The sequence below is a fragment of the Mus musculus genome, chromosome 17, assembly GCF_000001635.26.
Source record: "Mus musculus strain C57BL/6J chromosome 17, GRCm38.p6 C57BL/6J".
Lineage (NCBI taxonomy): Eukaryota > Metazoa > Chordata > Mammalia > Rodentia > Muridae > Mus > Mus musculus.
This window is the reverse complement of record NC_000083.6, coordinates 67,849,488-67,863,724: the sequence shown is the minus strand read 5'-3', so window position 1 is coordinate 67,863,724 and position 14,237 is coordinate 67,849,488. Positions and strand designations below refer to the sequence as shown.

Below are 14,237 nucleotides of genomic sequence, written 5' to 3'. Positions count from 1 at the left end.
GCAGGCATGGTGCAGGCAGAGCTGAGAGTTCTATGTCTTCATCCAAAGGCTGCTAGTGGAAGACTGACTTCCAAGCAACTGGGGTGAGAGTCTTAAGCCCACTCCCACAGTGACACACCTACTCCAACCAGGTCATACCTATTCCAACAAGACCACACCTACAAATGGTGCCACTCCCTGGTCCAAGAACATACAAACCATCACAGTGTGTATGTGTGGGGGTGTGAGTGTGTGGTGTGGGGGTGTATTTGTGAACGTGTGTGAGCATGTATTTGTGTATGTTTTTGTGAGTGTGGGGGTGTTTGAGTGTGTGTGTGAGTGTGTGTGCTGTGAGTGTGTGAGCGTATGAATATGTGAGAGTGTGTGTTTTGTGTATTTATGAGTGTGTGAATATGTGTGTGATGTGTGTGTGTATTTGTGTCTGTGAGTATATGAGTGTGAGTATGTGAGTGTGCATGTATGTGTGAGTGTGTGTGTGTGGTGTATATGAGTGTGTGTGTGTGCTGTGAGAGTGTGTTTTGTGTATTTGTGAGTGTGAAAATATGTGTGTGAATGTGTGTGTATATTTGTATCTGTGTGTGTATGAGTATGTGAGTGAGTATGTAATAATATGTGAGTGTGTGGTGCGAATAAGTGACTATGTGAGTGTGTGTATACGTGTGTGTATGTTGGAACTACCTTCTTCATACTACATGGAACTCAGAGAGCACAGATTATTTACCACTCATGTGCAGAGTCACTGCATCTTTTCAGTCTTGGCCTCCAACTTGCTGGTTCAGTTAAAGGACTAGATGGTTCTCCAGGCAGGAGGAAGGACTTCCATACTAGTGCGCGTTAAATAAATTAGCCACAAACTGTTAGCACGAGACAGCGTATGGCCAAGTTCCATCAGTAAAAGGAAAATGGAATATTTGCCAACTCAGACTTGTAATTGAGACAGGAACATCATAATTCTCTGAAATGGACGGAGCTTCCACACCTGGACACCTAACTGCACGGCTACACAGCGACACACCTGCACACCTGCACGCCTACATTCCCTACATACCCGCACACCTCCATGCCTGCACTTGCACCTGCATCTCTTGTCTCTCGCTCAGGGCTGTTCTAGCATTGATCACATCTGATGATGGGGCTCTCGGCCTGCAGTTCATATGGCAAGAGAAGGTCTCATCTGAGTTTGGTACTGGACAGGTTCTTCCTAGGTCCTGGTATTTACACGTGTTCACGCATTAGCCTTTACCACATGAACTAGGTCTATGGCATGTTCTTTTTAAAAACTTCAACGTGGCTTCCTAAAGTCCAAGTGGGTAACGCTGAGACCGTGTGATCGGAACTGTGAATGTACCTCCCCTGTTCCCACACAGGGGTGTGCACATATGGCCAGCCCCCTCCAACTCCACACACACACACACACACACACACACACACACACACACACACTTGCCCACTGCTGTAGTAGGTTCTTTATTTGAGGTTTCCCTTACTAGGCTGCTCCGTGCTTTTACTAACAACCGATGGTCTCCAGCCAGACTGTAAGGGATCGTAAAGGTGGCCTCCAGCTTGAGAACTCCCCAGCACTCCAGAGGCCAAGCTTCTCCAGAAACTCTTCCCCAGCAGATCATTTGGAAGAGGATACAGAGAGAAAAGCCCTTTAAAGTTTCAGCATGGGTGGCTGTACATTATCCTGGGTGAATGGACTTCCCTGAGTGTGCAGCCAGCCCTCTGGCGCCACCTTGTGTCACTAGGGAGTAGCGTTCCCCACAGTCTCCCAAACTAACCGCTTCCCCCAATGTCTATGTGAGATAGGGAATAAATGCCACTGATCATATAAGCATATAATGTGCACACATGTATGATGCCAACTGTTTCTAGGCACTGGCTTGAACATTGTGTGCGTACTAGCTTGTGTAATCCTCATGCCAGCACTGTGGATACGCAGAAAGGGTGAATGCCTTAGTACTAAGAGCGGGATTCGAACCTGGCTCTAGAACATACGTCCTTAGTGGCCGCGGGCTGCTGTGTCCTTGAGCGCAATGCTTACTTGCTCTCCAATTGAGCCTCGTCCTCTATTCACAGAGTAAGGCAGGGTCCACGGACACACCCTGAAAAGGAAACTGTCCTATAAATCTATGATGATTAAAGGGTCTTTTTGGCTACCTGCCTATAAACAGGCATCCTGGGATGGAAAGGGAGGTGACAGACTGAGGCTCTTGTCCAAATGAACAAATTGACATTGTTGAGCTTGAAAGCCCGGCCCTTCCCACTAAGCTGTCAGAGCCCTCCTGCGCAACCAGATGTTCGCATGATTGCTGTCAGAACGCATCAGGGTGGTTTCAAGCGTGTGATTATTTCTGTCTTCTTGTTAGGAGGACCTGACATCAAAGTGCAGTTTCAAGCCTTGCACCTCATGGTCATGGCCCTGCCTGATGCCAACAGGGACACAGCGCAGGTAAGTGGGGCTTGTCTGGGGGAAGCAGAAGTGTGATGGCTTACAGAGCCAACTGCATGGTGCAGCCCCCCACCGCCTTGCATGCCGCCCCCCCCTCCCCTCCCCGTGATGCTGCAGAGAGGCAGACACAAAGGATGGAGACTCCAGAACTCTTTCTGAACATTAACATTTAGTTCCCTCAGTGTAACTGAGGGATGCTGAGTGACTAACCAGATGCCAGGATTAAGTGTGATGAATAGAAAGAGAAAGAAGAGAGGCTTAATCATACCAGGGTCTGGAGCAAATGAGAGCGGTTAGTATCTTATAAGAACACAGCTCTATCTGGAACTCGCTCCAGCCTGGGGGAATAATTCTAATGAGCTTTGAGGAGGGCAGCTAAGACCATTGGACTGTGTGAGATTTCTAAAATAGTCCCGTTTTAGAACATACACAGAAAATACAATTTAAATAGTTCTAAGTTTTAGGAGTTTAGATATCACTTGCTAGGGTCTAGACATTTCTTCAGAGTGAGAAAAAAAAATAAGCCCAGAGAAGCAACTTCTCTGCTCACCAGCTACAGAGCATCTGATACACTTGTACCCGTGGTTCCTCTTCCCTGCCTTCCCTAACTTCCAGACCTGTTTCTTTGTTGTATGCTTCGAAATTCGAGATTCTCTCTTGTAGTTTTGATGGCGAGTATGCTCTTAGAAAGCTGGTATAGGCAGGGCAGGTACTTGGACCCTCTGAACGGACACTGAAGTGTGATGAGCTGAAAGAGCCCCTAATTTTAAGGCCAGTCAAAAGGATGCAGGAGATGGAGATGTCATGTTGCTTTTTTCTGCATGCTTTTTTTTGGGGGGGGGGGGTTTCCAAGAGTGGAAACATTTGAGTAAGTTAAAAAACATGTGGCGCATGTCCATAGCCCGTAGCCCTAGCCCTGGGAGTCTGAGACAAGAGGATTGTTGGGAGTTCAAGGCCAGTGTGGACCTGGTTATCTAGCATGCCCCCCATGGCATAAAACAGAGCATTACCTTACACCCTCAGTGCAAGGGTGGGGCCAGCAAAACAGTCAAGCATCAGTTTTTAGTATCATTCACTATTTTTTCCAAAAGTTACAGATCTTAATTTGTTTCTGGTACCACCCCAAACAATGTTATTTTATCACAAAACCCCATCTGGTTTCAAATGTCTCCGCCAAGATGGCCACCCTTTCCCATGTGCAAGGACAGAAAAACTGACAATAATTCTGTACACTTCTAGTGTGACATCTCAGAGAAGGCCCGCGGGATGATGCACACTGATTCACACATGCGCGCACGCACACACACGCACATACACACACAGCACCGTTTTTGTCTTTCCATTCTAAAATGTCGGAGCTCGGATTAGAACTGCTGGCTATAAGGAAGGCAGGAATACCACGGTTGGACAGTGTGCTTTCTTACTTCAGATCCTTGGTGCCCCCACTTAACCGACTGATGCTGGACGGTTGCTTCGTTCCATCCATCCCCAGCCCGCTCTCCTTCCTGCCTGTACGATCGTTATAAATATCTGCCTTGTAGAGTTTACACAGATAGTGAGTGAAACAAAATAGTATCAATTACTGAGAATAATGTCTGAATCATAGACTCGCAAGTACGTGGAATCTATTAAAAAGGCATGTTAAACATGTCCTAATCAAAGAGACTATGGTAGGGCCGAGGAGCAAGGGGGATGGATCCGTCAATAAAGTGGTCCTGAGGAAATCCTGAGAGCCTGAGTTCTGATCCCCGGCGACCGAGGGAAAGCTGCTTGTGTCTGTAATCCCACCACCATGGAGGAAGAGACAGGACTGTTCAGCGCCTGGACACACGGCCGAGCTGAATCAGCAAGCCTCAGCTCCCGTGACGCACGCACCCTGTCAAAAAACAAGCCTGCTACAGCTCAGTCCCCAGGTCCCAGGCAGGAGACGACAGGCGCCCGAGAGTTGTTCTCTGCGCTCCACGTGTGTACATGGCACAGGCATGTCTATATACACACATATAGATGCATGTACACACACATGCACACGCACACACACACACACACACACAGAGGAGAATCCAGACTTGAGAAAACAAAAGAGTTCCCTCTGGGCGTTCTAGCCTCTTGGTGAAGTGCCAATGGTTTTCGTAGGGGCCCGGATCGTGGTGATTCAGTGCACTTGGGAAATCACCAAGTTTCTTAATCTTTTTCCTTTAATGCTTACAAAAGCTGCACATACACATCGCTGTCCCAGGTGAAGATTTTTATAATTAAAAAAAGCAGTCCAAAGAACCAGGCATTGTGGTGCATGCATCCAATGCCAGGAAATGCTGAGGAAACTGAGGCAGGGGGATCACAAGTTGGAGGCCAGAATGCACAATAAAACAAGCATACAAACAACTTTTAGAAAGATGGTCTGTCTAGAGTCGTGTCTGGAAGCGTCCACCTGCCTTTGCATTTGGGCTGAGGGAGGAGAGGCCCCTGATGCTTACATTATTTTTTTTTTTTCCTCAAGAAAACAGTAAATTGCTCTAGGCAGTGGGGCTTTCAGTTGAGGGCATTTTCACTTACAGAATTATTTTCCTTCCTTCACAACAGAATTGCATTTATTTTGTTTGAGCCGCAGTGTTTTCCTCTCCCTGGTTGATGTTTAATTTCAATATTTGTCAAGCCCGTTTAGGATTAGAAAGAAAGCCTATTATCTGTAGACTCCATGGTAATAAGCCCATAAGAAGGGAATTATTTTATGAAGCAGACATTTGAATTAACTGCTCATGTGTCTCCTTCTAAGCAATTTAAGGGGACGTAGGACACATTTGCTCATCCTTGCCTTTGCGTACTTTCCTAGCAACACAGCAAAGGGCTCTAGGGGTGAGTGGTCAGAGAAGCCCGTCGGTGGTTTCACAAGGGTAGGACCCGGTTCTCCTGTCTCTCGTTAGGCTCTGATGGCATTCTTCAATAAAGTGATCGCCAACGAATCCAAGAACCGCATGAACCTGTGGAACATTTCCACAGTGATGGCGCCCAACTTGTTCTTCAGCAGAAGCAAGCACTCTGACTGCGAGGAACTGCTGCTGGCCAACACGGCGACCCACATCATCCGCCTGATGCTGAAGTACCAGAAGATTCTGTGGAAGGTGGGTAGGGCTTTGGTGGCCGTCCAGTGTGCCTCTGAGAGACACCAGCTGCAGGGAGATGCGTAAGCTCAGGAGCAAGGAAATCTTGGAAACAGAAAGAGGCAGAAATGTGAGAAAAATAATTCACGGTCGTTTATGGCATCCACAGTTAACCTTCCCCATCCACGAGCTCTTCAGCTCTGGATTTAACCAAGCGTAACTCCAAAGAGCCTCCCAAAATTGAATATATGTGCCAAACTTTTCTTGTCACTAGTCCCTAAAAAGCACAATAAAACAGTGCTGTACACCATATTTGCATTGGATCAAACATTGTAAATCATTGAAAATTGTACGGAGGAGGATCTGTGTGGGTTATGTGCAAACACTATACTATAGCCAAGCATCCAAGGATTTGAGAATCCAAAGGGGTCCTAGAACCAGCTCCTCTTGGAGACCAAGGGACAGCAGGACACTCTTTAAACATGTTCTGAACACGTTTTCTCTTCTAAACTGAAACCCTCCTCATTTTTCCAATCTCTAGGATATATGTCACAGTTAGAGGACAATGAGGGCAGAAGCCGCGTTTCTATAAGAAAAGGCCGAATCTACCAAGTGCTTCCACTTAAGGGTTTCTTTCTTCTCCAGGTTCCATCTTTCTTGATCACCCAGGTCAGAAGGATGAATGAGGCCACCATGCTGTTGAAGAAGCAGCTCCCGAGTATGAAGAAGCTGCTCAGGAGGAAGACCCTGGATCGAGAGGTGAGAGCATCAGCGGGGCAGACCCACAGCAGGGCCGTGGTAAGCCGCCACCTTCTCAAAGGAGGGTTACACCAATACACCACACAGATATTGTGGCAAGTCCCAATAAACAGAGCACTGGGGTCTTCCTGTTGGGCTGAGTTATCTGCTTTGGGGTTAAAGTCCTTGAAATGTCAGTCTCATGAAAAACATTTGGTATTCCAGGAATAACTTCTTAGAATGCCCTTATAGTGGCTTACAGGCAGGTAGATTGTCAGACTTGAATGTGAAGTGTCCCCCAAAGGCCCCTAGGTTTGAACACTTGGTCCTTGGCTGGTGGCTGTTTGGGAATGTTGTGGTACATTTAGGAGGTGGAGGCCCCCCTGGAGGAAGTGGGTCACTGAGGGGTGGGGTCCCTGAGGGCTTATTGCCTGGCCTCACCTCCTCTCCACTCTCTACTTCCTGAGTGTGGCTGTGATGTGAACTGCTAGGTCCCTCCTGCTGCTGCTCTGCCCTTTCTGCCCTGGTGCATGCAGACCTGTGGGGCCATAAGTCAAAATGAGCCCTTTCTCTCTTCAACTGGTTTACTCAGGATATGCTACTGCAGCAGCAAGAACGTACCTATGACAGTATATCAAATAAGTAGGAAAAGAAATGTTTTTGTTTTGTTTTTTGTTTTTTGTTTTTCGAGACAGGGTTTCTCTGTATAGCCCTGGCTGTCCTGGAAATCACTTTGTAGACCAGGCTGGCCTCGAACTCAGAGATCCACCTGCCTCTGCCTCCCGAGTGCTGGGATTAAAGGCGTGCGCCACCACACCCGGCTAAGAAATGTTTTTGATGGTGGAAAACTGGAATAGAGAATAATTGTCAATTTACAAAAAAAAAAAAAAAAAGAAAGGAAGAAAGAAAGAAAGAAAGAAAGAAAGAAAGAAAGAAAGAAGAGAAATTAAACTCATAACATATCCAGAGATTTTCTATTGAGCACACTTATCTATGTGGAGGTAGACATGATAATATTTTTCAAAATAATTATGTTGCTTTAATTAAATGTGTGGAGGGGTGGCAGTGCATTCTAGGCACTGATTTTATTCAACTCTGAGAGTGCAAAACCTTGCAATTTAGGGACTAAGGGATCGAAGTGCCATGAACACTCAGGAGTGTGCAAGAGTGTGAGACCAGCTGTGGCGCTGGTGAGCCAAGGCCACTGATACAACAATACTACAGATACAGGTGCCAATGTGGCTTTGTGCATAACAATGAAGGAAGCAGATTCTAAGCTCCATCTTGAAGGTTGAAGGGAGCCAAGGCGCGGGGGATTGTGGGGAGTCAGAGATTAGTTCTCACTGATATGCTTGCAATCACAACTAATGCCTGTATTCCACTTATTGATTACATGAAAAATGAAGTCTTTATGAAAAAAAAAAAAAACAACCTTTCCCCCCCACCCCCCCTGTGCTGGGATCAAACTCAGGGCCTTGCACTGCTAGGCAGTCACTCCAGGAGCAAGCTAGCTCCTCGCCAGAACCAGCAGGTTGGTTAACTTGACGGATTTTTCGGCCTAGGTCCAACATCTGGGCTTTGCTAGGGTCAGTTCCTTTAGAAACTATCGAGACAGCTTTGTTCGGTAGTTTGGATAGGTATGGCTGGTGGTTTTTGACAGGGTGGTAACTTTTATTAAAGAATAGACAATAGCTTGGTTAGGCCACCCAGATCCGTGAACCCCGGTAGCATTTGATCTTACCTCTTATGATTTGAGTTTCAGTGAATAACCTAGCATATATGTCCCTGTTTTCACAATGGAAATCTGTTCTAAGTTGAGTTTATAAATGAGGGACTGTGGGGTCAAAGTGCATAAGCACTGTACCATTTGATAAATGCTTAAACATTTCCCACAAGGATTGTGGGATTCTTGGGTCAATCTGAAAGATGGAATGTTTCTTCTTTAGGTTTCAATCCTCAAGACCTCAAAGGTACCACAAAAATCACCTTCCTCAAGAAGAATGGTAAGGTTTTTTTTTCTGGCTACTGGTGTGTGTGTGTGTGTGTGTGTGTGTGTGTGTGTGTGTGTGTGTGTGTGTAAGAGAGAAAGAAATGGGCATGTGAAAGAGATAATGTGTATGGATGTATGTATGAGAGAGAAACGTGTATGTGAAAGAGACTGTGAGTGCATGTGTCTGCCTGTGTGTGTGTGAATGTATGAGTGTGTGTATGTGTGAGTATGTGTTTGTGTGAATGTGTATGAGGGTGAATGTGGGGGTGTTTGAGTGTGTGTGAGTGTGTGTATGTGAGTGTTTGAGTGTGTGTTTGTATGTGTGTGAGTGTGAACATGTGTGAGTGAGTATGTGTATTTGTGAGTGTTTGAGTGGGTGGGTGCCATAGACCGGAGAGTGTGGCAGGTGGGCTTGTGTGTCTGTGTGTGTTTGAGTGGGTGTGTTTGTGTGTGTGTTTGTGAGTGTTTGAGTAAGTGTGTGTTCATGTGAGTGTATGAGTGTTTGAGATAGTGTTTGCATGTGTGTGAGTGTGTAAGTGTATGTGAGTGTGTGTATGTGAGTGTGAGCATGTGTGTGAATGTGTGTGTTTATATGTGAGTGTTTGTGTGTGTGTCTGTGTTTGTGTGAGTGTATGAGGATGAATGTGGGGGTGTTTGAGTGTGTTTATGTGAGAGGTTGTGTGTGTGAGAGTTTGTGTGGGTGATTCTGGGAAGTGAACACGGGGTACTGTGTCCACCGAGCAAGCAGGAAGCCTTCTATCACTTCTGCCATTTTTCATCTTTGAGATAGTCTCACCATGTAGGCAAGGCTAGCCTTAAACTAACAGCTGTCTCCCCTCCATGTCCTGAATATGAAGATTATAGGCATCTTCCATCATGCCCAGCCCCCATAGCTCTTCTGAGGCCACTCCCACTTCATTCTTGTCTGCTGTAGGTCTCAATCTGCCCTTCAAGCTTGCTCTTTCCGGTTTGCACCTGAAGCAATGATACCGGAACTTTAGCTGATGGGTCAGAGGAGCAATTATGTATCTGATACACATGGTACCGAGGCATCAAAATTATAAGGGGTGTGAGTTTGTTCTGTTAAGAGGCTGAATAATGTTTGAGTAGGAACTGATCTTACAGAGATATCTGGGGAGGTCGGATGAGAAGGTCCTGAGATGGCAGGAGTGTTTAAGGAATGTGGCCTTGACTGCAGTAAGCTGTGGTCTCTGTCCGAGTTCCCCCAACTCCAATCCCTCTACGTGGCAGGCTACCTTAGTTCTTGGTGGTGATATCAGATAGTAGAAAGAAATAAAAGGACTGGCCTGGTGTTACATACTGTGCTTTAGTTTCCTATGACTACCATAACAGTGTACCATAGATGGGATAACTATAACAGAGTACCATAGATGGGATAACCAACAGTAGAGATCTAAGCTCTTCTGATTTGGGAGTTAAAAATTCAAGTGAAAATGTCAGTCAGTGGGTTTCTTCTGAGCACTGTGAGGGAAACTCTAATCCAGACTCTTCTGCTGACCTTTTGTGATGCCAGCAGTGCTTGGCTGATGTAGCCTCTGCCGTTGTCTTCCTGTGGTGGTGTCACTGTGTGTCCCTCTAGTCCCCACCGTTGCCTTCCCATGGTGCTGGGTGTGTGTCCCCTCCAGTCCCCACTGCTGTCTTGCTATGGTGCTCTCACTTTGTGTCCTCTGTCTCTTCTCCTCTCCTTGGAGCACAGGTCTTACCAGAGTAAGATATTTAGGGTTGATGACATCTTTATTAATTACTAATTTACTAATACGCTTTACACTTGAGTCTATTTCCAAATAAGGTCACATTTCCAAGGTTCTAGGGGTTAGAACTTCAATATATTATTTGGAGAGACCAGCTAACATAGTGTTCTAGGGCATACATTGTAGCAACTCATACGTGTGTGTGTGTGTGTGTGTGTGTATGTGTGTATACATCTTAAAGTAGGGTTTTTAGGACATTCTTCAATAAATATAATTGATAGATATCATTTTATATGTATACATAAAGATACTGATAAGTATCATTAGATTTACATATATACACATATATATTTAATAAAGATACTGATGTGTATATATATATGTCATTATATATGTGTGTATATATATTTAAATTAAGGTTTTGAGGATATTGTTCAATAAAGGTATGCCATCTGTCAGAATCCACATCTTTCCTGTGATGCCAGGCATCTGAGTGATGCCTACATGTGCATGCGAGTAGAGTCCCAGGTCGGATTTGGTGGTTGACCTTGTGGGAGAGAAGGAGGCATGCTCCAGCCTGGCTGAGCACTGCTCATGTGGGCAGGTGCTCCTCATTCAGAAAGCCCCCGATTTCCAGCGCCCGCGTGCAGCCATTGAACACGCTAGTCTGACCGAGTTTTGCTCTTTCCTCGATGACAGTCTGATGTGCCAGAAGGTGTCATAAGGGTCCACGCTCCACTTCTGTCCAAAGTGTCCATGGCCATTCAGCTCAACAGTCAGACCAAAGCCAAAGATATCCTGGCGAAATTTCAGTATGAGAACAGGTAAGTGCCCCGCCTACAGGCCATGCCTGCGGGTGGGTGGGAATCAGATGGCTGCCCACACTCCTGCAGCTGTGGGCTTCTGAACAATTGCAGCTGTTGCCTTGCAAGTTTACAAGTAGATTACAGGGGTTAAGATGTGAGGATGGGTAGACAATAGGATCATAGAGGAGTTGGTCCTATGGGATTCTTTTATTAAGATTTATTTTGATCTATTTATTTATGCATATGTGTATCTGCCATGTGTGAAGGTTCCCTGCAGAGGCCCAATTGGATCCCTTGGAGCTTGAGTTACAGGCAATTGTGAGCAACTTAATATGGATGGGTGCTGGGAATTAAATTCCATTTACTGGAAAACAGGCAAGCCTTCTTAATGGCTGAATAGCCTCCCCAACCCCATGATTTTTTTCTTTTTGTAAAAAGGTGATTTGATCAATGAGTTTTATCTTTCATTAGAGCAATAAATATGGCCGTTAGTTTTGTCAATATCTCGGTTCCAGAAGTATCATGTAGCTCCCTGGACACCGTTACTGCTCCTTTTAAAACCTGCACGCCCTCACCCTCAAGCGTCTGAACGGTACCCACAGCTCTCAGCACGTATCCCCAGAAGTGTCCATAAAAAGAGCATTAGCCGATCTTCTAGGAATGTGTGCTCACACAGAAACAGCTGACCCTACAGTTTTACAGATGACAAGAGACACCGGCTTCTATGTATTAGCTGTAACGTCGGTCATGGGCATGGTTGGATTACTTCTAGTGAAATCTGTATCTCCTTAAGTGTTTGGAGCAAATTCAGATGAACTAGCCGTATTTGGTGTACGTGTCATGTGACTTTGTTCGTATAATAGTTTTTAACTCACAGATGTTATACATGGGGGGGTGTTAGTTAGTGATTATGACTGGGGAGGACAGACGTGGTTCTAAGGGTAACATAAAGGTGCCTGTAATGTTAGAACCCTGGTGCTGAACTCTTGACTGGGATGGGGGGAGGTGCGTTGAACACCTCTGACAGTGTGTTGAACCTGATGCCCAGTGAGCACAGGTATCGCTGTATTCTGAATACAAGGGGTCGATCTTGATATCCTGATTGGGGCATGTACTGGCTGGTTTTGTGCCACCTTGACACAGCTGGAGTTATCACAGAGAAAGGAGCTTCAGTTGGGGAAATGCCTCCACGAGATCCACTTGTAAGGCATTTTCTCAATTAGTGATCAAGGGGGGATGATCCCCTTGTGGGTGGTGCCATCTCTGGGCTGGTAGTCTTGGTTCTATAAAAGAGTAGGCTGAGCGAGCCAGGGGAAGCAAGCCAGTAAGCAGCATCCCTCCATGGCCTCTGCATCAGCTCCTGCTTCCTGACCTGTTTGAGTTCCAGTCCTGACTTCCTTTGGTGATGAACAGCAGTATGGAAGTGTAAGCTGAATAAACCCTTTCCTCCCCAACTTGCTTCTTGGTCATGATGTTTTGTCCAGGAATAGAAACCCTGACTAAGACAGGGCATTAGGTTATAATTTTGCAAAATGTTACCATTGGTGAAATGGGCATAAAGAATTTGTATTATTTTAAGCAGCTATAATTATGTCAGTGGGGATAGAAATGGCATTAGTCAGAAGCAGATTGTAATGGTAGATGTCAGACTGTTTTTCAGGTTTGGGGGCATGGGAGGAATCTAAATGGACAAAACCTGTCATTGGCTTCCAATAAGTCATTTTATTAATCTTAAGGGATGGTCATTTTGTAAGTCCTTCAAGTTGTATACTTGCGATTCACGAACTTTATGTGTAGGCAGTCACTCACACACATACACACACACACACACACACACTCTCTCTCAAGAAATTTAAGTCCAGCCAAGTAAGCTGTCCAAAGGAGAGAGAGCCAAAGGGATGAAGGTGGTGGCCCTGACCCTACCCCTCATGAAGAATCAAGTGGCCAAAAAGGTGGTGAGTCCTCCTTTTTTTTTTTCCACAGATACAGTTTCTTTTTTAACATTGATTTGTTATATTTATATGAGTAGACTGTGGCTATCTCCAAACACACCAGAGGAGGGCATCAGATCTCATTGCAGATGGTTGTGAGCCGCCATGTGGTTGCTGGGAATTGAACTCAGGACCTCTGGGAATATAATCAGTGTTCTTAACCGCTGTGCTATCTATCTCTGCACTCTGCGAATCCTTTTTTTGATACAAGGCCTAAGAATTTTAGCATTGAACGGGTGGTCATCAGCCCCAAAGAGACCTCATTCTCTTCATCAAATGGCCCCGCCACATCAGGCTGCAGTGGCAAAGGGCCCTCCTCTATCAGCAGTTCAAAGAGCCTCCTGCCATTAACCAGTTCACCAAGGCCCTGGACCGGCAAACAGCTACTCAGCTGCTTAAGCTTGCCCACAAGTACAGGGTGGAGACAGCAGAAGAAGCAGCAAAAGACTTCTGGTCCATGCTGAGACAAAAGCAGGGGTCAGTATGGCCACCATCTTGGTGGCGAACAGGAAGGCTCGGCTGAAGCTGATCACCCGTGACATAGGCCCCCATTGAGTCGGTGGTCTTCCTGCCCATCCTGTGTAACAAGATGGGGGTCCCTTATTGCATCATCAAGGGAAAGGCCAGGCTATGGCAGCTCGTCCACAGGGAGACGTGCACTTCTGTCTCTTCACATAGGTTAACTTGGAAGATGGTGGTGTTCTCACTAATCTGGTGGAAGCTATCAGGACCAATTACAAAGACAGACACCGTGACATCCACCACCACAGAGTAGGCACCATCCTGGGTCCTAAGTCTGTGGCTCCGATTGCTGGAAAAGAGGGCAGGCAGGCTAACAGGAGCCTGAACAGTCATGTGACTATTGCTGGCCCAGCCATACATAAGCAACCATACAAAAACTTGAAATCTCACTGCAGGGATGTTGGCATCCGGTAAAATCCTAAGTTATTTTTAAAAAAATTACAAAATCCTCAATTAGACCTTTTTGTGGCAAGAAAACACTCTGGTTCAGTGAGAGGGCTTAATGGGCTAAAGAGGCTTGCGGTCAAGCTTGATGACCCGAGTTCAATTCCCCAGGATACACGTAGTATATATAGAGAGAGACCATGAGTTACCCTCTGACTTCCTGTCATGCCCCCATGGCATATGCATCCCTTATCCACAGCAAATGTATTTTATAGAGACTGCACTTATAATAAAGATTAACTAGGATGGTCTTGAATCATCTGAGGAAACTTGAGGAGACCCATAGCCCCAACCTCCCGCTGAGACCCATCACTACCTCAGTTGAAAGGTTGTAATCTGAAGTAGATGGAAGGGCTCACCAGGTGAAAGGACTTCACCACGTCTGATGGCCTGAACTCAGTCACCAGCACACACGCACAGGCTTCTGGTACATGTATGTCCACACTCATAAATACCCATGATATACATAAATAGACACTCGGAG

At 45.9% G+C, this 14,237-nt stretch overlaps 1 protein-coding gene across 6 annotated transcripts in view; it reads left to right on the top strand.

The window, feature by feature from the left end:
- Nucleotides 1–14,237, top strand: part of Arhgap28 (Rho GTPase activating protein 28) — a 161,492-nt gene that overhangs the window by 140,473 nt on the left and 6,782 nt on the right. For all 6 annotated transcript variants that reach the window (NM_172964.4, NM_001347410.1, XM_006524343.4 and 3 more), the window contains exons 12-16: nt 2,370–2,452; nt 5,374–5,571; nt 6,196–6,309; nt 8,235–8,291; nt 10,690–10,814. In NM_172964.4, the coding sequence (NP_766552.3) occupies nt 2,370–2,452; nt 5,374–5,571; nt 6,196–6,309; nt 8,235–8,291; nt 10,690–10,814 (577 nt within the window). The remainder of the gene's footprint in view (nt 1–2,369; nt 2,453–5,373; nt 5,572–6,195; nt 6,310–8,234; nt 8,292–10,689; nt 10,815–14,237) is intronic.